Source organism: Puma concolor, chromosome D4 (assembly GCF_028749965.1).
Source record: "Puma concolor isolate L17-30 chromosome D4, mPumCon1.1.hap2, whole genome shotgun sequence".
Taxonomy (NCBI): Eukaryota; Metazoa; Chordata; class Mammalia; order Carnivora; family Felidae; genus Puma; species Puma concolor.
Window position 1 is genome coordinate 86,596,806 of NC_141679.1, and position 27,649 is coordinate 86,624,454.

At 53.5% G+C, this 27,649-nt stretch overlaps 1 protein-coding gene and 1 long non-coding RNA gene across 18 annotated transcripts in view; one reads left to right on the forward strand and one right to left on the reverse strand.

The window, feature by feature from the left end:
- Positions 1 to 27,649, forward strand: part of RALGPS1 (Ral GEF with PH domain and SH3 binding motif 1) — a 313,342-nt gene that overhangs the window by 256,015 nt on the left and 29,678 nt on the right. For all 16 annotated transcript variants that reach the window (XM_086684052.1, XM_086684056.1, XM_086684055.1 and 13 more), the window contains 3 exons: positions 6,151 to 6,288; positions 8,798 to 8,891; positions 13,931 to 13,998. In XM_086684052.1, the coding sequence (XP_086540178.1) occupies positions 6,151 to 6,288; positions 8,798 to 8,891; positions 13,931 to 13,998 (300 nt within the window). The remainder of the gene's footprint in view (positions 1 to 6,150; positions 6,289 to 8,797; positions 8,892 to 13,930; positions 13,999 to 27,649) is intronic.
- LOC147575068 (uncharacterized) lies at positions 24,081 to 25,600 on the reverse strand. Of its 2 annotated transcripts, none has more exons than XR_015243076.1 (2): positions 25,345 to 25,600; positions 24,081 to 24,810 (listed from the first exon to the last, which is right to left on the reverse strand). It is a non-coding gene; the product is annotated as an uncharacterized LOC147575068 (long non-coding RNA). The 2 variants fall into 2 exon arrangements; XR_015243075.1 differs by having other exon boundaries at positions 25,232 to 25,600.

The window sequence follows — 27,649 nt, forward strand, 5'->3', positions numbered from 1 at the left end:
TGATCAAACCACACAAGTAGAGCTCCGGGTGCCAGTGTCCCTCGTGTCTGAAGTTGGAAAGTGATCTTTTCAAGGCAGAGCAGGAGAACACGGAAAAAAGTCTTTCATCTCAAACCTTAAAGGAGAAGGAGAGAGAAAATGCAAAGTGTAAGATGGAAATGTGGCATATTTTTATGCTGTGGAGGTTTTTTCTTTTTTCCCCTCAACATAGCAGAATTTTCCTTATTAAATAGATAGCTGTGTGAGAAAAACCAAAACCCGCCTCGGGATGGCAGTAAGGCGGGTGGCGACGGGAGAAACAAGAGAGCAGTGAGTTTCTGGGCTGCGGCAGAGCCCTGGTGCCAGCCGCGGGTTCTGGCCCTGGGAGGCTGAGGGCGCCCGGCTTCTAGCGGGCTCTGCGCCACGGACCATGGGTGTCTCTCAGCTTAAGAGAAAGTGTCTGTTCAGGAGAGCACTTCCTTTGTCAGCCTGGCACTCCCTCCTCAGGGCTGGGGCGTCCTGTGGACACCCCTGGTGGGGGGCCTGCATTCACGGGCAGGAAGGTTTGGCCACACGCCCCCAGGCTTGGGACCAGCCCAGCTGTGGAGGGCGTCCACAGCAGAGCCAGCAGAGGGCTGCTCACCACTGGCCCTGGGGCTCTCTGCCCCACTGTGACAGTCTGGTTGGCACTCATATCTGCAGCCGCAGAGCGTCACCAGGCCCTGTGTGGGGCGTGGAAGGAGGGAGAACAGAAGGATGTTCTGGGTGGCTGTCCATCTCCGAGGAGGTCCAGTCTGCAAGTGGGCAAGCCATGGGGCAGATGGCAGCTGCCAGAAGCATCCTCTGGGAGTGGGACAGGCCACAGCACGGGTGGCTGGGACCCTCTCGCCCCTGTGCCAGCCAGGGACTCCCAGCCCCCAGCCCTCGGCATGGCTCTCTGTTCCAAATTTTTTGAGTTAGGCAAGACTGAATTCAAATCCTGATCCCCTCATTTGCAAGCTGTGTGATCTTAAACAAGCCACTTGACCTCTCTGAGCTTCCATTTCCTAATGTGTAAAATGGGAGAGTGAGAGTACATTCTGTCCTGGTTGCTGTGAGAGCAAGGTGGTACAGGTAAGGCCACCCTCTCCTGTCGCAGACCATGGCTGTTACTATTACAGATGTTTCCCCCAACGCATCTGCACCTCCCAGTCTAGCCCTGGGCTCTGGCGTTGCTCAACCCTGTGGCAGCCAGGGCCGGTGGCTGGCCCAATTACTGTCCATCTTAACAAGGCCATTAACACAGCATCATCTGCTGCAGGAACTCTGTAATAAATAGGACGGGAGCTGAGACATCCCAGCTGTGCCGTCCCAATCCAGACGGAATCTCCCAGCACTGGCCCGTCTGAGATGGGTGGCCACCACGTGGTCGGCATCTGGGCGCCATCCATGGTTATGCCAAACCCAGCTGGGTGCATCCCTCCCATGGGCGTCCCGACGTTCTTCCAAGTGGGGCCCGGCCATGGAGGCAGGCTCAGGGTCAACTCAGCTTCTTGGGCACCTCAGTGGTCCAGGCCCCGGGCCAGGAGGCCTCTCAGGATCACCTTCATTACCCCAATCACAGTCAAGAATCTGAGGTCCTGGGAGGTGAAAGTCTTGCCTAAGGCCACCCAGCTGGTAAGTGGCAAAGCCAGGGTTGCAAGTCTCCTGGCTCCAAGCCCCACACTGTCCCACTTAACGCCACTGCTGCCTGTCATGTGGCACAGCTGGCAGGGCCGCCAGGCCTGGGTGGGCCCAGTGACGATGAGACCTGGGACAGATATGCCACGATGAGTGCCAGGGTGCCAGGGGGGAGGAGATGGAAGGTGTGGCCAGGAGAGGTGGCCACAATACAGTCGTGAGCCCTCTTGGAGAGTGTTAACCCCACAGGGGAAAGTGGGCAGGGAGAGACATAGCCTGGGGACCTCTGCTATGCCCCTTTCTTGCCTTGGTGTCTGTCAGGCACCAGGAGATCTGTCTGGGGTAAAGGAAGGCCTGACAGTATGGCAGCCTGGATGGACAGACGTGTGTTTGAATGCTGCCTCGGCCATTTCCCAGCTGGGTGGCCTCAGACAGGCCATGCAACTCTCTTAGCTTCGGTTTCTTCTGTAAAAATCGAGCTAAAACCTCCCTGACAGCTGTGTTATTGTCACGAACGCATAATATGGGCAATATAAGCTCTTAGTTTAGGACCCGGCGCATAGTAAGTGCTCAGTTTTATTATTTTTGTTTATTTAAACGTTAAATTAATTTTAGTATATTTTAGGGTGAAGGCGGGTGGGAGATACAGGCGTCCAGTTGTGGAATGAGTAAGTCACGGGGATGGAAGACACAGCATGATTGTAGTTGATGGTATTGTAGTAGCATCGTGTGGTAACAGATGGCAGCTTATGCTTGTGAACACAGCACAGTGTATAAACTTGTCAAGTCACTGTGTTTTACACCTGAAACTTTTCAAATGAAAGAAAGTAATTAAAAAAAAATAAATGCTAAATTTTAAATACATTCATGAAATTTATTTTATTATTGTTATCACTTGACTCTCAGTGTCTCTTCCCTCAGCTGTAAAATGAGAGCATAATGTATTTCATGATGTGATTGTGTGGCTTACATAAAATATGCCTTTATTCATGCATTCCTTCATTCAACTAATGTTTACCACGCAGCCCCTGTGTGCTCTGTTCCAGCTGCTGGGGATTGAGCTCTGGAGCGAGACCCATTTCCTGGCTCTGATGAGTTTTAAGTCTGATGGGGAGAATCAGACATTAAATACATGAACGATACAAATAAGTATCATATTGCAGTTGTGGTGAGTGCTAACTGTATGTGGGGCTTAGCACAGCACTGGCATAGTACAAGTGGGAGGTGGCTGTGCCTATGATTTCATTATGATTTAGGCTTTTAAATATTTCCAGCTATGGGCTAATAACAATGCTGAAAAGATTTCTCTGGATTTGCACAGTATTAACTGTAAAAGATTTGCTGCCTTTGGAGTAGCTTTTGTCTTGGGAACCAAAAGGCTGTTGAGATGGAGTTTCTGTCCAGGCATTGCCGGGGCTCAGGGTCTGCCCTGGTCGCTGGGGACAGGCCTTTGGGAGGAGACACCCCGCTCCGCGCATCCCCCAGTCCTCAGTGCGTCACGGCATTGGAGTCTGCACAGTGGAATGATCTCTGATGAAGTAGTGAGCTCCCCGTGTCCCCAGGGTGCAAGCGGGAGCTGGGGGGTAGAAATGGGGTGCCACTCCTTCGAAGGAGAGCTTCTCCTGGCCTCTGTTCGCACAGCCAGGGACCTGAGAAGAAGCAGTCCTTGCAGGACGACACAAAGCAAGCCTTCCATGCTGAGGGTGTTATTTCAGAAGAGCCGATTCCCCATGTGTGTCTGAGGGCCAGTGAGTGGGTCGGAACACCGGGGCAGGAGCCAGACAGACCTGGGCTGCAATCCCACGCACCCGCTGTGAGGCCCAGACAGGTTTCTTAATCTCTCCGAGCTTTAGTTTTCTCCTCAACCCTCAGGGGTTGATGGCAGGGTCACGTGAGTAAGGAGATAAGTTCCCAGCTTGTAGCAGAGCCTCCAGAAGCCTCAGTTTTCTCCCTTTTCCTGCTCCCCAGTGTCTCTGCTCCTGGCCAAGTGTTCATTCTGCCACTCAGTCGGCTGGGTTCAGATCTGCCCAGAATCTGCAACTGGAACAAAGGTGCCACGGGTCCCCTATCCCGCCGCGTCATGCTCAGCACCAGAGGGTACTTTGTGTTGTGGTTGAAGCAGTAATGGGATTCTCAGGGTTGCCACTGCTGAATCCCTGGGGAGGTAGCTGAATTACATTTTTAAGAAGGGAGAGGAAAGACAAGATCCAAAGAAAGAATACATGTGTGGATTTCAACGTACCAAGCTTGGAGCTTCCATACAAGGGAAATTATTTCTAATTATTAAAATTTTGGAAACATGGTGCCACTAGAAAGAAAGGAAGTGGAAATGGCTCCTATTAGAAGTGCTAGCATATGTTTCTGTGATTTAATGGTTTCCCATAACAATGCGTAGCTATTTTTAAAGCAGACGAATGACTCATGGTATCCAGCACCAGCAGTCCACTGTGGTGGCAGGAAGCCCGTGCTGTGGGGAGGCTGGCTAGGGTGCGACCCCCACCTCCATCACTTACCAGCTGTGTGGCCCGGAGCAAATTATGCTTCCCCTCTGCATTTCCTTTTCCTCCTCTGTAAAATGGGTTGTTGTAAGGATTAATAAGGTAATGAATGTATAAGTCATTATACATTGTCCATCCATGCAAAATACTCACAACTTTTACAATAAATACCTGGCTAACTACATCTATAGTAAGTCTCAGTAGTTAATAGTAAACTTTTAAGGCTATAAATTTTCCTCTGAGTACCACTTTGGTCAGATCTCAGATTTGGTCAGATTTTGATATGCAGTGCTCTTACTGACATTATCTTCAAGTGATTTTTTTGTTTTCTATTTTCTGCTTTTCCTTTGACCCAAGAGTTGCTTATGAGAGAGAGAGAGAGAGAAAGAGAGAGAGAGAGTATATGTGTGTGTGTGTGTGTGTGTGTGTGTGTGTGTGTGTGTGTGTGTATTTTCTAATCAGTTAGAATTTTTTCTATATTTATTGTTAATTCCTAAATTTACTTTTTGGAACTTAATGAGCATTTCTTTATATTCTAATATATAACCAATTTCTGTAAGTATCCCATGGGTATTTGAAAAGACTGATATTTTCATTTATATAACCTTGTTAACTTTGTGAGTCAGTATTCATATATGCACAGGTATGTACATAGATCTGTATATCTGTGTATATCTTGTAGGTGCATACACACACATGCGCACACACACACACACACACACACACACACACACACACACACACACACATTCTGGAAGAGACATGCCGAAGCTCTCTCTATAATTGTGGCTTTGTTGAATTCACCTCCTTTCTGGCAGTTTTTTGCTTTATATATTTTGATGCAATGTTGCTTTGTGTGTAGAAACTTGTAGTCATTAGATCTTCTCAATCAACTGCACTTTTCGTTAACATCGGTCAGTCACTCCTCTTTGCCTTCTCCAGTGTTTCCTGCCTTGAATTGTGTTTTACATCGCTGCTCCTGCTCAGCCCACCGGAAGTGTAGACGTAGTGGTAGTGCTCATGGAGGGCTGCGGGGGGGATATGCCAACATTGTCCATGCACAACCCCAGAGAGCCTGGAGTGTGGATCATGCTGTACAGCCAGTTCTCCTCTCCCATCCCTGGCCAGGTGGCTTGTCCCAAATTCCAGCTGGGATGATGCCAGGAGGCTGTGCTAAGGCTCACCACTGACCTATCGTAGCAATGTTTTCGTATCACATAATATTTTCTTATTAAGCTGCCTCAGTAGAATTCTCTGTCTAGCCTTTGTTCTTTGTACCAAGGACTGTTGTTGCTTTTTTGATTTCTTCTTTTGTCGTAGTTAATTTATGATTTTAGCGTGTGTGTGTGTGTGTGTGTGTGTGTGTGTACATATAAAAATAGACACATAACCAAGTGAATAAATAAAAAACCGAATTCAGGGCCCCCCGGGTGGCTCAGTTGGTTGAGCGTCTGACTTCGGCTCAGTTCATGGTCTTGCGGTCTGTGGGTTCAAGCCCTGCGTCGGGCCCTGTGCTGAGAGCTCAGAGCCTGGAGCCTGCTTCAGATCTGTGTCTCCCTCTCTCTCTGCCCCTTCCCTGCTCATGCTCTTTCTCTGTCTCAAAAATAAATAAAAACATTAAAAAAATTTTTTTAAATGAATTTAGTCCAAATGGGTGTTGTCCTGGTTATGACACCTTGGAACCTATTAAATGTCATTGGTTGGTGAAATATACAAGTATCCATCTGATTTTCCAGTTGGGTTACAGGTGAAAACCCTTGTGGCTGGAGGCTGTATGAACTAGAAGTGCTGAAATCTTGCCAGTATTCATTTTGGTTGTCACCCAGATATTTGATGACATTTGAGCCATCTATGTGAGAGATTAGCAGTCGGGATTGGAATTGAAGTCAGAATCATATCTTGATTTTCCATAAGCCACCCCTTACACCTTCTAGCACAGTGGTGCTGTTTTGTGCTGTTTTGTTCTGATTCATGGCGAGTGCCCACCATTACTGTATATCTTCTTTAATTTTAGGGATCTATCTTCTGGATTTAATCTACATTGATTCTGCATATCCTGCCTCAGGCAGCATCATGGAAAACGAACAAAGATCCAATCAGATGAACAACATTCTCCGAATAATCGCTGATTTACAAGTTTCCTGCAGCTACGGTTAGTACCCCTGGTTGCTGGAATTGTGAAATCTTACATCACTGAAGTTTGGATTCGGCACCTCATCAGTGAGAAAGCTCTGGGAACCAGGTGGTCCCCACAAAGCTCTTCATTTTCATATCTTGAGCACCCACCATGTGCAGGACCCTTTACCCACAGGCTTGATCTTCAAAGATGATGAAAACTAGATGTTCCCATCTCTGTGTTACAGACAAGGAGACTGAGGCTGAAGATTGTTCAGTCGCCTGTCTAAGATCATGCGTCTGGGGGTTGGCAGCGCCCAGGTCTTTCTGGCTCCCAGGTCATTCATCCACGAAGAGCTTTGTGGGCAGCCCCTGGGCAGGTCTCCTCCAGGAGGATTCAGGGACCCAGATTTCTCCACGTTGTGGCTCCACCATGTCCCCTGGCCTTAGAGACCTCCAGTGGACTCCACATCCACCTGGCAGATGCAGGAAGAGAGAGAATCGTCCAAGAGTAGATTTTATGGGCCACATTTGTACATAACGCTCATCATTTCTGCTGGGGAGGCTAGGAAATGTAATCTAGCTGTGGGCCTGGAAGGAAAAGGGAAATGACTTGGTGAAAACTAGCCAGGCTCTGCTCCACATGACCAGATCCAAAGTGTGATTGATGGTTGTCGAAGATGAGGTTGAGGAACTGAGAAGTCAGAACGCTGGGTGGGGCATCCATGCAGGTGTTGACTTCCCCCAAGATGATGGCGGACTCCGCCGTGTGCAACTACGTTGTGAGCCAGGTGCCCAAGTCCTCCAGGAAAGGGCGGGAACGACCAGGGTGCCAGCTGGGAGAGGTCAGCAAGGAAGAGAGGGATGGGTGGTAGAGCTGCAGGAATGGGCCTCCGTGGGGCAGGGTTTTCAGAAGAGGGTGGAGAAGTAAAAAGTCTGGAAGCAGCAAAGGGGGACAGGAAGGAAACCAACCCCACCTACAGTTCACAGGGCATGAGAAAACTGACAGCCTCCACTGGGGAAGGCCATGGGGAAGCCAGGGTGGGGCTCTGCAGGGTGGGCTTGTTGAAGCCAAAGGCCCCCTCCACAGGCACTTCCAGATCAGCTGTCCTGACCAGCGGAGCGGCAGGGGGCCCGGGCTCCCCGTGCAGTCCTCCCCCGCCCAGGCCCTTTTCCATTCACAAGTACATCAGCCCTCACTGTCCTGCCAGCCTGCAGGGCAGTGACACACGTGGCTTTGGGGTCAGACTCAAGCTCAAATCTCAGCTCTGCCTCCCGAAAAGTCACTTTCTCCTAAATCTGAGGTTTTCCCATCAGTAGCAGTGGGGACGTAGTGCACGCAGAGCCCTTATCGCATTCCAACATTTGAGTAGAGTTCAATAAATCCTCATACCACTGTCACCTTCATACCTGCATCTTCTCTATCATCAGCTTTGGGAAGCAGGTGTCATCTCTCCACTTTCGGGCAAGAACACGGGCTCTACAGGGGCGCCTGAGTGGCTCAGTCGGCTGGGTGTCCGACTTCGGCTCAGGTCATGATGTCACGGTCCGTGAGTTCGAGCCCTGCCGTCGGGCTCTGTGCTGGCGGCTCAGAGCCTGGAGCCTGCTTCGGATTCTGTGCCTCCCTCTCTCTCTGCCCCTCCCCCACTCACACTCTGTCTCTCTCTATCAAAAAATGAATAAACGTTAAAAAAAATGTTTTTTTAAAAAAGAACACAGGCTCTAGAGATACAAGAGGATCTGTTCCAAATCTCACAGTTGAGGGGCGAAGCCATCAGGGGCTCCTCACAGCACCTGGACGCACGTCCCTGAGAGCCAGGGCCCTTCCCCACCCCCTTTCCTCTCCTCTTCACAGCCCCCTTTAATGCCTCCCCTTCTTCCCTTAACTTGTTCTGTCCCTCCCCGTGAGGAATGGCGGAGAGGACCACAGAGTTTTCGGCCCCCTTGGAATAGTGACCGTGGAGTTCTGTGGGGAGCGTCTGACATCAGTCACTCTGGCAACAAGGCTGTGCGACGTGGCCAAGGCTTCCAGGGACGGAGTCGAAACCTGGCTCTGCCACTTCTCAGTAATGTGATCTTTGCTAGTTGCCATAGTTTCTTTTCTTGTGCAACAGGCACGTTATTTCCCCCCAGTGAGGCAGGCGTGACAGTTAAAGCAGATGACTTCTGGAAATCACCTGGTACCTAGCCCGGCACAGCAGGTGCCCAGGCGTCTAGACCCCTCCCTTCCTTCCCTGGATGGAGCAGCTCCTGCCCGTGGGCCAGACTCTCAAGCTGTGCTAGGACCTGTGTTGGACCTCCACACCAGGCTGGATGGGCCTTGTTCATTCATCTTGCATTCTTGTCATGCAGGGGGTGGGAGGCCTGCCCAGTTACCCCACGGAAACCTGTTTTAGGGCACAAACACCTGGCTCTGGTCTGTTCTGGAGGCCTTTCTCTCCCCAGCCAAGGACCTGTGGTGATTTCAGGGTATGTGGCCCACTTCTCATATGGGGCCTGGAAGTGGGGAGAGACTGAAGCCTCTGGGTTTCATCCGTGTTTTGCAGATCACCTCACAACCCTGCCCCACGTGCAGAAGTACCTGAAGTCTGTACGCTACATCGAAGAGCTCCAGAAGTTTGTGGAGGACGACAACTACAAGTAAGTGCCCGCCCCTGGCCTGGCCCTTGGGGACCAGCGATTGGCTGGTGATGTCACTACTTCACTCCGGCAGTACCACGCTGGCACGCTCAGGCACAGGCACGTCGTGTGACCTCTGGCCCCACAAAGGCCGAAGCAGTACGGTCTGAGCATCTCCTCCCGCTTAGCTCTGCCCCAGCCACCCAGGCTCCATGTTCTGAGGAAGGTGTTCTGTGAACTTCTCAGCCTGGCTTACCCACATCGCATGGGTGATGGGAACTTAGACTCCATGGCACAGGCTCTGTGCTCCGGATTCTCGCGAGTGACTCCCCCCTTCACAGTGCTGGCTGGAAGGACAGCATCCTAGCCATACATCCAGCCATACATACTCTGTTTGCTGGCTGGCAAACAGAGTCCTCCAAGAGCCTGTCTCATGGATGAGGCAGCTCCCCGTGGCCCCGGCTTTCTGCAGGACTCTCGCCTTCCGGGACTGGCCGAGGCCCCGTCTCCATCCCGTGCAGCCCTTTGGAGTAGACTCAGGTCCCTGAAGACCCCTGTGGGTCCTTTGCTCTCATCTTCCACTCACCCCACTCTGGCTTTCAGTTCTGTCTTCATTTGTGCCACCTGGGAACTTATCCAGCATGTCTATGTATTTAGAGGGAGAAGGAGGATTTTTCGTATCAACTCTGTCTGTCACATTGATTGGACATCCTCTTGGCTCATTTTCAGCTTGAGGCCAACTATGAGCCTCAGTGCTTTTCGTACGACCTGATCTATCAAGACAAGTCTCAGCCATCTTGTAACTGATCATTTCCCCTGAATTGTCAACTTTCCAGTGGATTCTTTCAAATCTCATCTTATTGGCTGCTTCCAGCATGCCGTGTTCCTTCGGATCCCGTTATTCAATGCGTTGTTGTTTTTTGTTTTTTCTTTTAATCTCTTCCAGTTTCATGTCTGAAAATTTGGCCAGTTTGGTTACTTGGTCTTCACCAAAGTCACTGAAAACTATAGAGAACCGTGGTCACTAGGGACACTCCCAGGTTACTCCTGATTTGCTCACTAGAGCCTTGGGGACGGCTGTTCAAACAGCTCCACATCTGGCCACATCTACAGTAGTTGTTCTCAGCCCTGGCTGTGAATCAGAGTCACCTGGGAAGCTTTATAACCAACCATATGTTTGTGGTAGAGCCTGGAAATTTGTATTTTCTCAAAGCTCCCTAGGTGGTTCTAATAATTAGCCATCTTTGGGAGCATAGACATAATAATGTCTTTAGTTGTTATGGTATAACATTTTACTAAAGCAGAGTATAATACGAAATTTTGATCTATCACATAATCATTAACAACAACAGATGAAGGCGAGAGATGACCATTAAAATTATGTTTGCCACCAGTTAAGCTCATTTTACTTACAAAGCATTTGCTGTTCCTAAAAAGAGTACCCTGGAGTGTGAAATTATTCCCATTTAGGTTCTGGGATAATATTTTCCATTCATGTGCCAGTAGTACAATTAAAGAGACAGCAGTTTTTCATTAACACTAATATCCTTTAAGGAGAAAAATGGTCTATAAATACTTCTGACCATGAGATAATCCTTGGACAAGCTGTAGGTTATGAGTAATTACTCCTTCCATTCTGAAGGACATTGAACACCCCCAGCACTTACTGCTAAACAACAGTCAGCCTGGATGTTACAAAGGCCCTTTGCTGTGGTCCAAGTGGGCAAGCCAAGGGAAGAAGCCTGCACTCTCACCCCCAGGGCCCAGACCGCTGAGAGGGTCCCTCCCCATGGAGGCCCTGGCTCTGGGTGACACAGGACATGCAGGGCTTGTGATTCTACATGAGGAACCCACACTCCATGGCCCAACTCATGCCCCAAACTTGCTCCCCATCCGAAAGGACGCAGTGGCTTCATTATTACCTGATGACAAAGCATTTCTTTATTTTGTCGTATTTTATTTATTTTATTTTATTTTATTTTATTTTATTTTATTTTATTTTTTATTCTATTTTATTTTATTTTTTATTTTATTTACTTATTTTGAGAGAGAGTGTGAGAACACGAGGAGAGGCCGAGAGAGAATCCCAGGCAGGCTCCGCGCTGTCTACACGGAGCCCGATGCAGGGCTCAAACTCACAAACTGCGAGATTATGACCTGAGCCAGAATCAAGAGTCAGATGTTCAACCGACTGAGCCACCCAGGTGCCCCGACAAAGCATTTCTAACACCTTGTCCCCATCTGCTTTGGAGACACTGTGCCAAGGGGCCCAAACAGTGCTTTGTTTTTCTTGACTCTTCATCTATTTCATTTTATTTAAGAACATTTACCCAAATTCCTACTGCCTAGAAAACATGACCTTTAGCATTAAGTGAACAAAATTTTGGACATTTTTTTATGCACAGGAAGTGCAGATAGACATAGAGAAGGATGGACAGATGGATGGAATGATAGAATTTATTAAAATTGGACCATGCTACACTTGCTATTTTTAATTGAAAGTATTTTAACTTAACCAGAAACTGAAATAAAATGTAAGGAATTGCTTGCTCTTCAAATAAATATTTCTTCAGCACAAGAGATATAATTTCCTAAAAGGGTCTTCTAAAATTAACAAGAGAGGTCAGGAAAAACATGAAGATGCTTGAGTCAGTGAGTTCTGTTTTCACTGGGTCTCTGCCGTGCACAAGGTCAGTTGACTGGTTAGGAAAGATGAGAACATCAGTCCTCTGCCCCCTTCACCTCCCCTTCACCATCATCCAATTTTTTGTTAGTTGTGTTATTATTACTACACAGTCCAAGTTTATAACATACACATCATGTTCAGGAGCCATAATTCCTACTGGTTAGTGTTTCTAAACAGATTCAATTCTTACCACCTGTGTTCTTCCACAGTTTTCCCATTCCTGGAGTCTTTGTTTTAATGACTCCCTTATTTAGCTGCATTGCATCACGAAGCAGGTTTTCGCAAGTCCCACATGCTCTAATTTCCCCCGTGAAAACATCCGCAGGTGACCAGGCCTCCCCTTGCTGGGCCGCACGCCTTTGCGTCTCTCCCCCAGGACTCGCGGACCCTTCTTCTGTAGAGAAGTCTGAGCCAGTCTGATCCTTTTCCTCTTGCAAGTGACTTGTTTTATCTGCCTGGTGGGTAAAGGATTCCTTGAAGTTCAAAAGCACAACAACAGGAATGGCTCCGAGGGTTCTGTACCAAATTTCCCTGGAACCTGGCGTGCTCTTTTTTCAATTCAGAGTGATTCTTGGGGTTATCTTTGACTTCTTCTGTGCCATTTCTTGGCTTTCCTCTTTCAAGGACTCCGGGCATCCATACGTTGGGTGCTCTCTGCTTTCCATGTCCCCCAGCTTCTTTCTAGCGGCTATAATAATCTCTGTCTTTTCATTGACGGACACCCAGATGATCTATTCATTTGGTCCTTGATTGGTCCCCTAGGACCCCAGGCTCCCTTTTCGTCTAACTCCTTTGTGCCATCTCATTTTTCAGGTCTTGCTTTATTCAACCCATGTTCTGAATAAGCTGTTCTGCTCAAAGCACTTAGGGGGATTTCCTTGTGTTCCTCGGGGCTGCCTCCTGGGCCGAGCAATCTGGGCAGTGCTCTACTCTATTCTCTCTCCTTTTTTGTGTGAGAGGACATTTGCTAGCTTGCCACACCAATTCTTTTTGCTTGCTCGCATTTTGAGAAGCTCCATCTGGGTATTCCATGGCCCTGATGGAGGGAGGTGACATCTGACCCTGCTCCCACGTGTGTGAGATGGGCTGGCTTTTCCTCCTGCTGTGCTGTTAGGTCAAGGTTCTTAAAGTCCTTCTCTTCTTCGGTAGCCTGGGGGAACACAGGGCTCAGGCTCCAAGGAGGCACAGGGAGCACGCAGTGTGTTTTAGATACCGGGCTCTATTAAAAGGCCTGCATTAAGGTTTCCTCCACCTTGTAGGGGACTGTATCCCATGCCCTCAGGTTTCAAATGTTTATTTATTTTTGAGAGAGACAGAACATCAGTGGGGGAGGCGCAGAGAGAGAGGGAGACACAGAATCGGAAGCAGCGTCCAGGTCTGAGCTGTCAGCACAGAGCCTGACGCAGGACTCGAGCTTATGAGCCGCGTGATCATGACCTGAGCTGAAGTCGGACGCCTAACCGACTGAGCCACCCAGGTGGGCAGTCCTGGATGCCCTCAGGTGTCAAATCACCCCCTCAATGGAGCCTTCATTTCCATCAGCGTATCCACATGCCGTCCACCCATTTCATCCGCTTCTCGCCAACACCTACCGAGAAGCCTCGGAGGGCAGGATAGGAGCCGTGCTGCGTTACGCCTCTTGGTCAAACTCTACAATCCTTTTTCTTTCCTTGGCTGCAAGTTTCTGAAGTTCATGGCTTCAGTTCATGCCCCTTTTCTTGCTGAGTTGCATCTGGTAAGTTCTTCTACCCCTAAGCCTGTATAACTATTTGTTGGTTTTGTTGGTGGGGGCGTGGCGTCTGGCATCTGGCTTCACTCTGCTATCTTCTCCCAGAAGTTCTTAATCAGTGCTTTAAAAATAACAGCGTTGAGGTGCCAGTCCTCATGATGCATCCATTGCCTTGTGCCTGCCTGGGGGTGTCCAAGAGGGGGTGCGGTGTGATGATTAGAAACTCTGATTTCAGGTCAGACAGTCCTGGCTTTGGTTGCCTGCCTGCCCCTTGCTAGCCCACAGATTTGGGAAAGCCGCCGAGCCTTGCTGTTCCTCAGTTTCCTCATCTAGTAGCTGGGGACAATAAACGTACTGAGTCCAGGGGCTTGTCTTGAGAACGAACACATTTGTGCCCAATAGATACTGAGCCACGATGACTCTTTTGACTGTATCTTCCTTAACCGTTGTTTCTGGGTCATGGAAATGCCCTGGGGAACCACACAGGGAAGTGGCCGAGATCTGGAGCAGACCCCAAAGTACTCCTGGGCTCCGAGACTGTAGCCCTTGGCAACAGTCCCGTCTCCCGACTCCGAACACACATGTGATCAGTCCCCCTCTGACACCCCAGAGCCTCTCTGATCTTGTAAAAATCTTCCCTTCCAGACTGTCACTCAGAATCGAACCAGGAAGCAGCTCTCCGAGACTGGTCTCTTCCAAGGAAGATCTTGCAGGTATCGTAGCCACCTCGAGTGGGGACACACCGCTGGTAGCCCAGGCATGGCTGCCGGGGCTGGCCCTGACTGTGGGTCAAGAGCACAGGTGTAGGTTGGCAGACTCCGCAGTCCCGTAGCCCTCGCACATCAGCCTTCCGGGCTCCTAATCCATGGGGCCCCCGTGGGACGCCTCTGGGCTGGAGCTCCCTGGAAGAGCCTGGGACCCAACAGCCCCAAGAGAGGCCAGATCAGGATCCCAGGCTGGGAACATGCACAGGGTAGGGAAAACTCTAGGATCTTCCCTGAGTCACCTGGACACTTATCATCGGGCCTGCTGCCCTGGTGCAGGTTGACTGCCCTGGAGGGATACACAAGGTGCTGGGTATTTGGTGCCACCAGACACAGAGGGCTCACCTTCCTGTAGCATCAGCTTTATCACATACTGGGACATACACAGTGTCCCTAGTGATCAGGGGGATGGGGACAGGGTTCCCATCAGAGGGATGTGGGAAATAAGAACAGGACTCGAAACAATTGTTTAGGGCCATAGAAGGAACAGTAGGAAACACTAACCATTTGAGACTGTGTCTTCAGGAGGTGATGCCAAAGTCGGAGCAGAGAGTGGGCTTGAATCGAAAAGCGTTCTGCCCCTGAGTCTTGTTCAGATTAGTTTGAGGACGAGGCCTCTGCCGCCTTTTCTGGTTAACGTGCCCTAACTGGATCAGCCAAGTCTCTGGCCTTCCCCAGGTGTCAAGAAGTCCCCACAGCCACACTTTATCTTTCCACCCTCTGGACGGTGCCCGAGGATTCATCTCCTAGTGCTCCTTCCTGCTGTGTGATTCCATTACTTCCTCCCCTGCGGCGCCTGGCCCATGCCTCCTTTTCTCTCCCTATGTGCACGAGCCATTGAGCAGAGAGAGGTGGGAGGGTCTGCTGTGAGCCAGGCACCCAGTGGAATGAGGTGACCTGCCCACACGGAGCTTAGGCTTTAGCAGGGGAGATGGGCCGCAAAAGCCGCTAGGGGGTAAGGCGTGGCCCAGGAAGAGAGATGGCAGAGAGGGGGCCTTAGCCTTGGCTTGAGGGGTCAGCTCTGCCTCTCTCCAGGGACTCTCTCCAGCCACAGGTCAAACTCAAGTCTCATCTCTGCTTAAGAGAAGCAAGGCCTCTGGGAAGTTCCCCAGCCAGGCTCCTTGCACCTGCCTGGAATGCCTTTTCCCTCATATTTCCATGGTCCACTCTTGCTCGTCGTTCTAAACTCAGAGAGACTTTATTTCAGCTCTTTGTTTCTTTATGACACCCTAGTTTGTAATTGTTCTCTTTGGTCACTGGGCCTCACTTAGTTCCTGTTGAGTCTCCAGCTCCCCTCATAAGGCTTGTGCTCCACAGATGCTCAGCCCTCACAGGGTTCACAGATGAATGACTGGAAGGGAGGAAGCAGCAGGCCGAGGCTCCGGGTGGGCCTTTGGTGAGCAGTGGCCTAGAGCACAAGCGGGTCTCGTTGCTGTAGCCTCACGCCTGGTCTTCAGAGAGCCTCCCCCTCCCCAGTGCCCTGCGCACACCCACCTGCAGCTCGGGCAGCCTTGGCTGCCAGCCTCGCCTCCTGAGCATCAGCCACTCGGCCTGCAGGCTGCTTGTTATCAGGGCACCTGCCTCACACCTCCTCCCAAAAGAAGAGCCCAGCTCCCCCACCGCCCCTGCCCCGGCCCCCCGCCCAGTTCTGCACTGAGCATCAGTGGCTCCCCCTGCTAGGCCGGAGGCTGTAGACCAGGAGCCAGGCTCAGAGAACTAACAATGCTAATTGCGGGCCTCAGGAGCTGGGCCTCTCACTGAGCCCCAGGCAGGAAAGGAGGAGCTGCACTGACTTTTGACCCCTGCCTATGATGAAAACCAGTGCCGGTGGGGAGGGCCGGGGGCACCTGGGTAGCTCAGTGGGTTAAGCATCCAACTCTTGGTTTCGGCTCAGGTCATGATCCCACTGTTCGTGAGTTCAAGCCCTGCGTCGGGCTCTGTGCAGACAGGACAGAGCCTTCTTGGGATTCTCTCTCTCTCTCTCTCTCTCTCTCTCTCTCTCTCTCTCTCTCCCCCTCCCCCTTTCTCTTTCTTTCCTTCCCTTTCTCTCTCTCTCTCCCTCTCTCTCTTTCAAAATAAATAAATGAACTTTAGAAACAAGTGCCCAGGAGCCAAGACCCAGCCCCTGGCCCAGCTTCATCGAGGTTCGCCAGACTCTCCTGTTATAGCCACCATCACCTCCCTCTGGCTCTGTTGTTTATTAGCCGTAGAGGCCAGAATCCAGCAAATCAACCCACCACCAGTCCGAATCCCCGCAGGGAACAGATTGCCCCCCGCCCCCTGGCCCGGCTCACGTGAAGAGACTCTAGCGAAGGTGAAATGGGAATTGCAAAAAGAACGGGGAGACCCCAGCACCCTAGGCTGAGGGACCTGGGACAGCAAAAGTGTCACCCACTCCAGCGATTGCTGAGCTGAGGAGGACTCGGCATCTGAGGGGCACACAGAATAGCCGGCATACCCGCCAAGCCTCGGTTTCTCCATCTGTAAAGTAGGCGTTGTCGTGTCTCTCTCACAGGGTTGTTGTGGGAATGTGTTGAGAACCCGTGTGTGAAACACAGTGCCTGACACACCGAGCACTCGCATCAAGGGTAGTGTTATTGGGATGGTGTGATGGTCGTGGGTATTATGATTGTGCCTCCGTCACCGAATCAGCCTCCAGGTTTTAGTGAAACACTGCTGCCTCAGGGATGCTTTTCTCCCAGCGGACTCCACCCTCCCGCCCTCCCAAGCTGGGGGGTCAGGGCTGTTAACAGTTAACACCGGGGCTGGCAGGCCGTGGCCGAGGCCAGCCCGCCCCTGTTTTTGTATGGGAGCACACCACACCCATCCGTTGACATTGTCTGTGTCTGCTTCCCTGACAGTGGCCGAGCTGAGTAGTTGGGACAGAGACCCTATGGCCTCCAAAGCCTAAAATATTCACCATCTGGCTTTTTACAGAAAGTTTGCCAACCCAGTGTTGCACACTCTTGCAGGGACGGTCTGTGCTTCTCCACAGCTCTTCCCTCTGTGGGAAGGACACCGTTACCTGTGCACATTTGTCCCCTGTCTGACTCCCCCACCGCACTGAAGGCCCCCTGAGGTAGGGGCCACGGCCAGCGTCCCCGGAGCCTGGCCCCCGGGCGCCTCGCCTGCCCTGGGGTCTCCTTCAGGCAGGATCTCTGAGCTGCTCGCCTGCCCTCGGGTCTCCTTCAGGCAGGATCTCTGAGCTGCTGGCCGGGCCCCTGCGGGCACAGGGCTCTGGGAAGCAGCTCCGGCCACCGACTGCTGACTCCGCACTCCCTTCCAGGGAAGTGCTGATGCGGCAGTTTTCACACGGTGGTGCGAGAGCGGCTCACAGGCGTGTTTTCCACCAGTTTTCCAAAGCCCTGGCTCCCACCCTAGAAGCAGGATGTTAAGGTTTTCATTGATCACACCAGAGAGCCCGGGAGCGTCTGGAAGGCTTCCGATGCACTCAGTGGTCCTGGCTTCCCACCCGCAGCCTCGTAGCCTCTCCCAGGACAGAGAGGCTGCTGTGGCCTGGGACAGCCGAGGGGTCCTGTGGAGGGCGGGACCAGAGGGGCAGCTCCCAGGACGCCGTCCCCACTCTGGCAGTCAGACCGGGCTGCGTGGCAGGAGCCCGACCAGGCCCAAGGACAGGAATGTGCCTCTTGCAGTCCCAGGAATGGGAGGAACGCAGCCTCCCTCAGCTCCTCAGGATGGGGGTTCAAGCTACAGCTCTGGGCTCCCTTTCCAGCAGTCAGGCACCCGCCCCCACACCTGCCAAGGAGAGGCCCCAAGATGCGTTCATTGGCTTTTGCACTCCGGACGTACGTGCCAAGGGCCTGCTGTGAGCCAGACGCTTGCAGTGAGCCAGGTACCCAGTGGAACGAGGCAGAGACCTGCCCGCATGGAGCTTAGGCTTTAGCAGAGGAGACAAGCAGCAGGAGCCGTGAGGGCACAGGGCGTGGTGCAGGAAGGAGCCCGAGGAGGCCAGCATGAGCACGACCGAGATGGCCGGTGGGCTCCCTGACCCTTCTGTGCGGCTGTGCCCACTTCTCCAGCCAGCCCACCCCCCTCAGGCAATGAGACCCGCCAACTCCAGCATTGGGAACAGCCGGTCGTGGGTCTCTCGGAGGCCGTGGTTAGTGCCAGCGTGGCCCGGAGCTGATGCTGTGCCCTCTGTGTCTGTGAGAACCCCTGCGCCCCACAGACGGCTGCCCCGTCTCCACCCCTGGCAGTGACTGTGCCGGCAGCTCCACACCAGCAAATAGACTGTGAGAACGGAAATGGAGAAACCGTCTCAGTTTCTGGGCTGGGAGGAAAAAGGGCCAGGAATGCCACGTTTTCAATCCCCATCCCCCTATATGTAATGTTTCATTTATATAAATGAACTAATATTTTCCTGGAGAGCAAAAATCATAAAGAACGTTGACCCCCAGAGAGGGCAAGTAATGTTTGTGTGTGCCTTGGAACCGATGAAGACATTTCCAGATTCTGTTAGCCCCGCCCCCACGTGGCTGAACCAACTGACAGGTTTTCTAAGAGTCCTTGGCAGCAAAGCAGGGCCATGGAAAACCTGAGCGCGGGCCTCGGCCTTTTCTACGCGCACCTTCAGAACTGCTCTCGACATACCTTCGTGTCTTCCTTGTTTTATTGCCTCTTGGGTAGAAGCCCTGCTTCGGAGTCGGGCAGACCTGAGTTCAAAGCCCAGCTCCAGCACTTCTTAGCTGTGGGACCTCGGGCGATCGGCTTAATCCCTCTGAGCCTCAGTTTTCTTGTTGGCGAAACAGCAGTAGGAATAAATACTTCACGCAGGCTTACTTCGCGGGGCTGAGGCTGTGCCAGAAGAGCCCTTAGCGCAGCGCCTGGCACATGCTCACCACTCAGGATTTCTGGCTCCGGGCCCTCATAGGGCGGGCCCTGATGCTGTCCCGATGGAGGGACAGCATGACACAGAGCAGGGGTCGGGGAGCCGGAGGGCCCTCACCTCAAGTCCAACTCACCAGTCACCAGCTGTGCCGGGTACCGCTGCTGTATAACCAGCCACCCTGGAACCTAGTGTCACAAAACCATCATTTTGTTACATGCACAGGTTCTGTGGATCAGGAAATAGGACGGGACACAGCCAGGAGGGCTTGTCTCTGCTTCACAATATCCGGGGCCTCTGCCAGAAAGTCGAAGGTTGAGAGGGACTCAACAGCTAGGTGCTGGAATCATCTGGATGTGCGTGATGCTGGCTCTTGACGGGCCACGGCTGGGGCAGAACGCGTGTGTACACGTGGCCTCCCACGTGGCCTGGGCTTCCTTACCGTATGGCAGGCTCAGAGTGGTCAGACTCCTACACGGCAGCGTTCCCCCAAGGCAAACGTCCCAAGAGCTAGGTGGAAGCTGCATCATGGCGTCTGCGTGACCCGCCTCGGAAGTCACGTAGCCTCGCTTCTACTACGCTCTGTCGGTCAAGGTCCACCCTGGTCCAAGGAGAGGGGCCAGAGACCCTACCACTCAACAGGGACCACGTCAAGAATTTGTGGACATGTGTTAAAACCACCACGCCAGCTAGTTTGCGGTGGGGGAACAGAGGCTGGATGATGACGATGACGATGATGATGATGATGATGACGACGGCGACGATGATGGTGGTGGTGGTGGCAGCTAGCGCGCGCTGAGCTTGTACTCACTGCCAGACACTGTTGTAAGCACTTCCTGTGCTCATTCAGGACCCCCACGCCTACCCTGTGAGGTGAAGGCTGATATCCGTGTTCTGTAGGGGGAGGTGCTGGGGCAGGAAGGAGCAGAGCCAGCCGCTAAGCCCAGGGGTCTGGACTGGTGGTTGCCTGTATCCCATGCGTGGGACAACCAGGATGCGCTTGCAGGTCCCGGATTGCTCTGGGCTCTGTCCCCATTGCTGCTGGTGTCTGTGCGGTACAGCAATCAAAAGTGTGCAGCTGTGCCCCCTTCTCCGGCCGGCCCACCCCCCTCAGGCACAGGTCTCTCCCTATGTCTCCCGGTGTCTGTGCAGTCATCACGGCCCTGGGTGACAACCTTGGCACAGCTGTGCCTTTCTTAGAGACATTTTTGAGTCACACACTCTCCCTGCTTGGTTCTTAGAAGGCTGGTTCTGTGTGAGAGACACAACTGCAAATCTGATTTGCCATTAAGTCTTCTTTGCTCCCCCTAGCTGGGGGCATGAGGCCTGACCTCTCATGGTCAGGGTTGGGGGTGCTTGGCCCTTCTCCCCACCAGGCCTTTCTCCATCTCTGTTGGCTTGCTAACCTCAGGGCCTGCCACAAAGGACATGGTCTTAGCGGCGGGCACTGCTGTCTTGGGGCCTCCAGGTGACAGTCAGTTCGTTGATGCTTCCTCAGGTGAGCACTTCCATGGGATCCCACAGGTCCCTTGACCTAGACAGATGCAAATCCATTCTGGGGCCGCTGCAGCCCCTTCCATGGCCCCTCAGAGTCTGTGTCCACTGCCAGCTCCTTGCTGCTTGGGTCCCTGTGAGCCCTTGGTTGGTGGGAGGCCACAGCCATCCTTGTCCTGACAGACTTGCAGATGCAGCTGACCCTGGTGTGGCTGGGGCCGTGTTGGCTCCCATGACTGAGCAAGGCACTAGGAGTCCCCTGGGTCTCCCAATTGCTGAGGACATATTTCAAGTTCCCCAAGCGGTCTGTGGGGACGTCGGCCTGCACTGTAGAGTAGTGAGCAGAAGAAGAGAGCACCCCGTGGGCAGGGCTGGGGACTCTCCCTTCCACAGCCTCCTCTGTTAGCTTTCATAGATTTTCAGAATGGGCGAGGGGCTCAAGAGCTGAGAAGCCAGTGCCCGCCTCTTCGCTCTGGAAGTTCACATCTCCGCTCCTCGTCTCTCACCTCGTGGCCTGCTATGTCAAGGTCAAGCAGAGGAGCAGAGACACAAGCCCGCTTCTGTCCAACTCTGTGCCCCACTGTGGCCCAGCCCCCCTCCTCCCCCCACCGCGCCGCACACGGCACCGGCGGCTTCCCCTGCATTCCTTGCCCTGACCCCAGGGAGAAAGCATCTGGGCCTCACCACCGCTGAAGGGGGATCCAATGCCATTTTTCAGAAAGAAATGGACCGGGGCATTCTGAATGACGTGTGAGCCAGATCTTGGCTCACAGCAAGGACCCGGGAGAGCTGCATGTATGAGAAACAAAGCACGTGTGTGAATGTGAAAGTGACCAGCGCTGAGGCCCGACCGTGAAACCTGGCCAGAGAAGGCTTCCTGTGCAGAGGACCCCCATGTCCCCGGGTGCCACAGGGCTCTGGCAGCCCCGGAGAGGGCCCAAGTCCCCGCTGTGGGAACAGGGCTCACGGCACACACAGTAAAGAGGCCGGGAGGCGCAGAACCCTCTTCAAGCTGGGAGCAAGTCCACCCCGTGAACCGCATGGCCCGGTGGCACTGTCGGGAGCTCCACGTCCGGCCGTGGTCACTCTCCTTCTCCAACCCGGAGAGGCTCGGGGGCCGAGGAGGCCGGACCCCAAGCTCCCGGCAGCCCAGGCGGAGGCTGGACTGGAACTCGAGTCTCGTGACTCCAAGTCCCCTCTGCCACAGCTGCCTCCCGTTAACTTACAGTGTGCAAGACTCGGAAAGCACCCCGCGAGCGGCAGCCTGGCTGCCAGACTGCTTAACCTGGGCAATGCCGACCGGGCCAGGGCCCCAGTTGCTGCCGGAAAGCCGTGGGAACAAGGCTCCCCGTCCCCCTCGGCAGAGCCAGCCCGTCTGTAGCCAGAGCACCGGCCCGTCTGTCGTGCACACTCGAGTCCCGCAGCCCCTGCCTCCCCGAGCTGGTGCTGGTGGGAGACTCTGGTCAACAGGAAGTCACATCTCATTCCTTAGTGACAAGTGGATGAGCGCTGAAGGCAAGTGCAGGCCACGGGAGAGTGAGTGACCGGAGGGCCTGGCCCTCTCTGAGGACACGGGGTCGCTGCCCTCTCTGAGAACACAGGACATGCGTGTCGTCAGCACTGGGCCTGCGTCTCCCTGGAACCCCTTGCTGCTGCTCCTTTAGCCCCTGAGGAAGGGAGCAGGTCAGCGGCTTTTTCCTCCATCTCTCCCTTCTCCCGAGGGAAACATCTAGCGGAGCAGAAGGCCGTTTCTGAGGTGTGTCACAACTGTCTGCTGGGTCCACATGGGTGGGCAGAGGGGGACGCTGGCTCTTGGCGCTGGCCGGCCGACTGAGGTGGCAGGCCAGGCCCCTCCAGCTTGCTCCCCCTAGAGACCCACACCCGAGGGAAGGCAGCCGCTGCTGTGTGTTCCAGCCCCAGAGATGGGTGCTGCCTGCACCAGGCACCTCGGAGTGGGAAGAAGTGGCAGCCGAAGTCAGGGCCGCTGGCCTGAAAACCGCGCATCGCCTCTGACGCCTTCCGTTAGAATTACAAGTGAAGCCCGAGATCACTCTCCTCCTGCATCTAAAATGACGCTTTTCTCAAAGAGTTGTTCTGTTGACCCTGGTTCTACACAAGTTCCTTCTTAGGTTGTCTCTTCTCATCCCACAAACACTGGTTCTGTCCCAGGCCTTCCCTCTTCTCACCGAGCTTGCAACTCTGGATAATTCGCCCACTCCCGGGGTTCCACACTCCCCTGGCTGGACACGTCTGTCCCCGGCGCGGTCTGTCTCCTGAACACTCTCCCAGTGGCCCCTTCGCATCAGTCCCGACCTGAACTTCTCGTCACTCCCCCAAGCCTGCTCCCTAAGTGAACGGCACTGGCATCCAGCTACGCTGCCCCAAGCTCCCCTCCCACCACACCCCTGCTGATCCACCCCCTAGACCCCTCTCCTCTTTCTCCTTCCCGGCCTGGCCTGTCATTGGGGCTGCAACCACGTGCTTCTCCAGCCAGAGTGAGCTTTCTAGGGTGTGATTCTGAGCACATCACCGCCCCTCCTAAAAATCTCCACACCTTCCCCTCCTTAAACTCCAAGCTCCTCAGGTGAAACCTGGCCAGAAACCCCACCCCCACTCCTCCCCCCTCCACCACAGCCACCATCCGCCCCCCCATACACAGTCCTGCCCTCAGCTCTTCCGCCAGGGTGGCTCCCTGCAGTTTCTCTAGTAGGTTCCATTGTCTTTGCTCTTCCTGCTCCTGCTGCATAGACCTCAGCTGGATCTCTTAGGCTCAGCCTGGATGTCAGACCCTCAGCTCCTCTCCGACCTTCCCGCGTTCTCAGACGCACTCAGATGGCTCCACTGGTCACCAGCTGCTTGCCCAGGCAAGCTCCCTAACCCTTCTGACCTCAGGTCCCACATCACAGCGCTGAGCTAACAACAGCTCCTGGGAGGCAGTGTTGCCGCAAGGCCTTTAAATGAGATCCTGTGTACAAAGCATTTAGCACAGTGTGTGGCGCGTGTAGATGCACAAAGAAGGTCAGGTGTTCCATTACCACCACCATTATCGTCGTGGTAGTTACTCTGTCGGTGTAGTTTTTGCTATTACCATGATTATTATTTCTTTTTCTCCTATCGAAGCACGTGTCCCTCCTGGGTGTAATTTTCCGCTTGCTTGTCTTTCTCCCCCACCTGACTGTAAACCCCATGAAAGCAGGGCATCAGCCCTCTAATCCAACGTGGCTGACCAGCCCCTGGCTCAGGGCTGGCACAGGGTCAGGAAACGTTTGCTGCAGGAAGGAGGGAGGGATGCTGGATCATTTCCTCCTTACAGGGAGGCTGCCAGGTCAGACCACTGTTCCTGTGTTGCAGATGTAGAATAAGGTGGAGAGGTGCGAGGTGGCTTTCCCAAGGTCACTCAGCCTGCAAGTGGCAGATAGCACGGGAGCCCAGGTCTGCCTGCCTCCAGACTCTGAGTTCTTAGCTAGGACCATTCATCACCCTCACTCCTGTCTTCTGCAGAGCCATTATTAGAAGGCCCTGTGCTCTTTTCTCTTCCAATCAATGAGTGGTCTGTTGGGCAGCCTGTTGGTTTCTTGAGAGAAATGTAATGAAAACCAGATTTTTTTTTTCAACATGATATCTCGTTCCCCACAGAGACTGTCAGTTCTCATATGTTCCAATAAAACTGCTAAAGAAACAGCCACTTAAAGAGCTTTAAAGATTATTCATGGAAAAATTATGCGGAGGAAAAATAGAGCAATCCTCTGAGATAGTCAAGCCACATGGTCAGTTTTTCCAGCTGTCCGTGCCATATCGGGCTGGGCAGCGGGGACCACGCTCCGCACAGCGAGGCTAGAACCCCAGTTCATTATCACTGCCCCCACCCCTGCCCTTGCCCCAGGGGACATGGAGAAACAAACTTGCCAGCTGCTCAGCTCAGAAATGGTCCCAGAAGACATGTGTTCCCTGGTGCTGTCACGTGGTGGCCACCCCAGGCTTAGTGGGACAGGAACGTGAGGCCTTTCAGTAGCAGAGAATGTCACTTACTGGCAGAGAAGCCCCCCCCCCCCACCCCCTAACCCTAGGTCCCAACTGAATGGAAATTCTTCAGCTTTAGCGTCAGACCAGGCTATTGGTCAACAACCAGGGGGTGGGAGTGGCTGAGACCCAGGGCATTAGGAGCAGTATCAGCTTGGACTCTGGGCCCAGGGAGATCACAGCCTCTTCTGCTTGGGCCTCCCACCCTTTCCTCAACCCGGCTGAGGGCCATCTGAGGCCAGGCATGCCTCCCAAGGCCATCCAAAGCAGCAAGAAGAAGGAGGCGGATCTGGGCCTCGTCCTGGAGGGAGGATCCGGAGCCGAGCGGAAGAAACCAAGGGCGAGTCCGGAAGCGTAGGAGAGCTGGAACATGCAGATCAGAGCCAGGATGCAGGAACCATCTGGAGGCAGGTGAGAAAGGGAGTGAGCGGGAAAGCCAAGCAAGTTCCCAGAAGAGGCTTGGAGAGTCCAGCTCTCTAGGCACGGCACAGCACGCATGGGCAGCTGAGGGAACAAAGCCAGCACCCCTCCAGCGCGTGACCTTACATGCCTTGGAATGTCCCTTTAAAATGGCAATTGTAGGGGCGCCTGGGTGGCTCAGTCCGTTAGGCATCTGACTTCAGCTCAGGTCATGATCTCACAGTTCATGGGTTCGAGCCCCACGTCGGGCTCTGTGCTGACAGGTCAGAGCCCGGAGCCTGCTTCAGAGTCTGTGTCTCCCTCTCTCTCTGCCCCTCCCCACCTCATGTTCTGTCTCTGTCTGTCTCTGAAAAATGAATAAACCTTTAAGAAAAAATTTTTTAACGGCAGTTGTCAAATTACCAACTGCATAGGAGTCCGTGTTGGAGTGTTCGTACAAGCCTGGCACACAGCTGGTGCATAATAGATGTTGGTCCTCTCCACCTTCACCTGCAACAGTAGCAATTGGACCTTACCCAACAGAGTTCCTGGAGGAAGTGCCTCCCGCTTATCAGATCACCTCAGATGTGTCACTGTGTTTCTTCTGCCTCCGGTTTTCACCAATGCCTGACCTTTGAACTGCGAGCCCCCCACCCCCCAGCAGCCCATGGCAACTGCGTAAGCCCTGGCTTTCTCACCTATGAAGCCGCCACCCCTGAGTGGAGGGCAGCACGCCCACGTGTGGCGGCACCACGCGGTGCCGGGGGTGGAACGCTCCACCTTAATTATCACCGTTATTTACTACAACAACACTGGGAGTCAAATTCCAGTTCAAACTCCAGGGGAGGAGCAGTGCGCGAACTGACCTTTACAAAATACTTTCTGAACCCAGGGTGGGAGCCAGAGTGACTCAGGGGGTGTGATCCCACGTCCATGCCACTGATAAACAAGGCAAATTCCACCCTCCGCACGGACTCGTTCATTGAGCAATAGTGCCAAACGAAAACAGAGCAGGAGGGCTTCCGTTCTTCCCCTTCGTCTCCGGAGCAGCCACACGAGACGCTTCCTCCAGGACAGAGATTGAGCGGAAGGTGTTCCGGGGCGCACGTGCCAGTCACCTGGAGAGCCAGTGGGATGAGAACCTCCAGGACGGGCCCAAGAAACCCCATTTCTCACACACTCTGCAGATGCTTCAGATACACTCCCGGGTTGACAGAGCTGCTGGCAGAGTGGAGCTCCTCGCCAGGAAAACGCTCGCTCACACGAAGCTTAGTTACCCGTCCGGTACCTCCGCACACTCCTCCAGGGCCTTCCGAGGACCGGATCCGGTGAGGTGCGGGCCCCGCCTCTCCGGCTTCGTTATCATGGTCTGCCAGAGTCTGTTTTTGAGATGTCCTGTGCGGGCTGCAGTTGGGACCTCCAGCAGCCTCCCTTGCGTCCTGCCACCAGGCTAGGCCACCCAGGCAGCCCTCTAGGAGGTGGTGTGGTGTGGCAGGGCCTCGGGGTCAGGTTCCTTGGGCTGCGGACAATGAGACAGACGCTGGCTGCCTCAACCAAAAGGGGAACCTTTGGCTTATGGGGTCCAGGAAGGGCTGAGCAGCCAGGGAAGGAAGGACGCGGCCCAGGGCTGCGGGAACGACTAAAACGGGACTCTTTTCCACAAGCAGGAAACATGGCCGTTGGCAACATCTAGGTTCTCTTGCACACCTAGATGTCCTCAGACATGTTCTAGACTCACATCTGAAAAATCCTCAGGAAAGGTGTCTATCCCTATCCGGATCCAGGAGCAAGGCCACAGCGGTCTGGCATAGGCTCCCCTGTGACCCTAGCAGTGGTGGGAAGGGGGATTCCTGGAGGGAGTGGCAGGCAGGTGGTCCCAGGTGTCTGCTCATGGATTCACAAGGCCCAGACTTGAACCTGATTGCCTAGCCAACCAGCTCCCTGCCCTTGAAGCTTAACCTCCTGAGCTGCTGCTTCCCCATTTGTGAATTAAGGCTAATGTACAGACCTCAGAGGGCTGTTGTGTGGGTTAAATGAAAGCACCGCAGGGCCTCAGCAGGACACAGATGGCATAGTCCAGCGGGGTGATCAGAGGAATTTTTCAGAAAGGGGCCGGCGGGTTTAAGGAACCCTAAGGACATCGCAGCACCCCAGCGCCGGAACAGGAGTGCAGGGAGACAGCGGTTATGAAAACCAGAGTAGAGAGGACTTGGGGAAACTGCCGCCTCTCAGGGGTGACCCTGAAGGGGAGTCTGGAGGAAATGGTGCCTTAGCCTCTCTCCTCCCTCCCCCCAGTCTCTGGCCACGGCTCCCCATAGGCCTGATCCAATGAGGAGCCAGAGGGAAGGGAGCCCACTGACCGAGGCCCCAAGCCCAGCTCCCAGTTAATGGCACAGGGTGGAAAAGGGTGCAGGACGAATCTGGAGGGCAAATGGAAGATTCCAGCACAGCCCCTGGCACATAGTAGGCATCCATCTGTTTTTATTTATTTAAAAAAAATTTTTTTAATGTTTATTTATTTTTGAGACAGAGACAGAGCATGAATGGGGGAGGGTCAGAGAGAGAGGAAGACACAGAATCCGAAGCAGGCTCCAGGCTCTGAGCCATCAGCACAGAGCCCGATGCGGGGCTTGAACTCACGAACCGTGAGATCATGACCTAAGCTGAAGTCAGAGGCTCAACCGACTGAGCCACCCAGGCACCTCATCCATGTGTTTTTAAAATATTCTCATTTTAGGGGCGCCTGGGTGGCTCAGTCGGTTGAGCGTCCGACTTCGGCTCAGGTCATGATCTCACAACTCGTGAGTTCAAGCCCCACGTCGGGCTCTGGGCTGATGACTC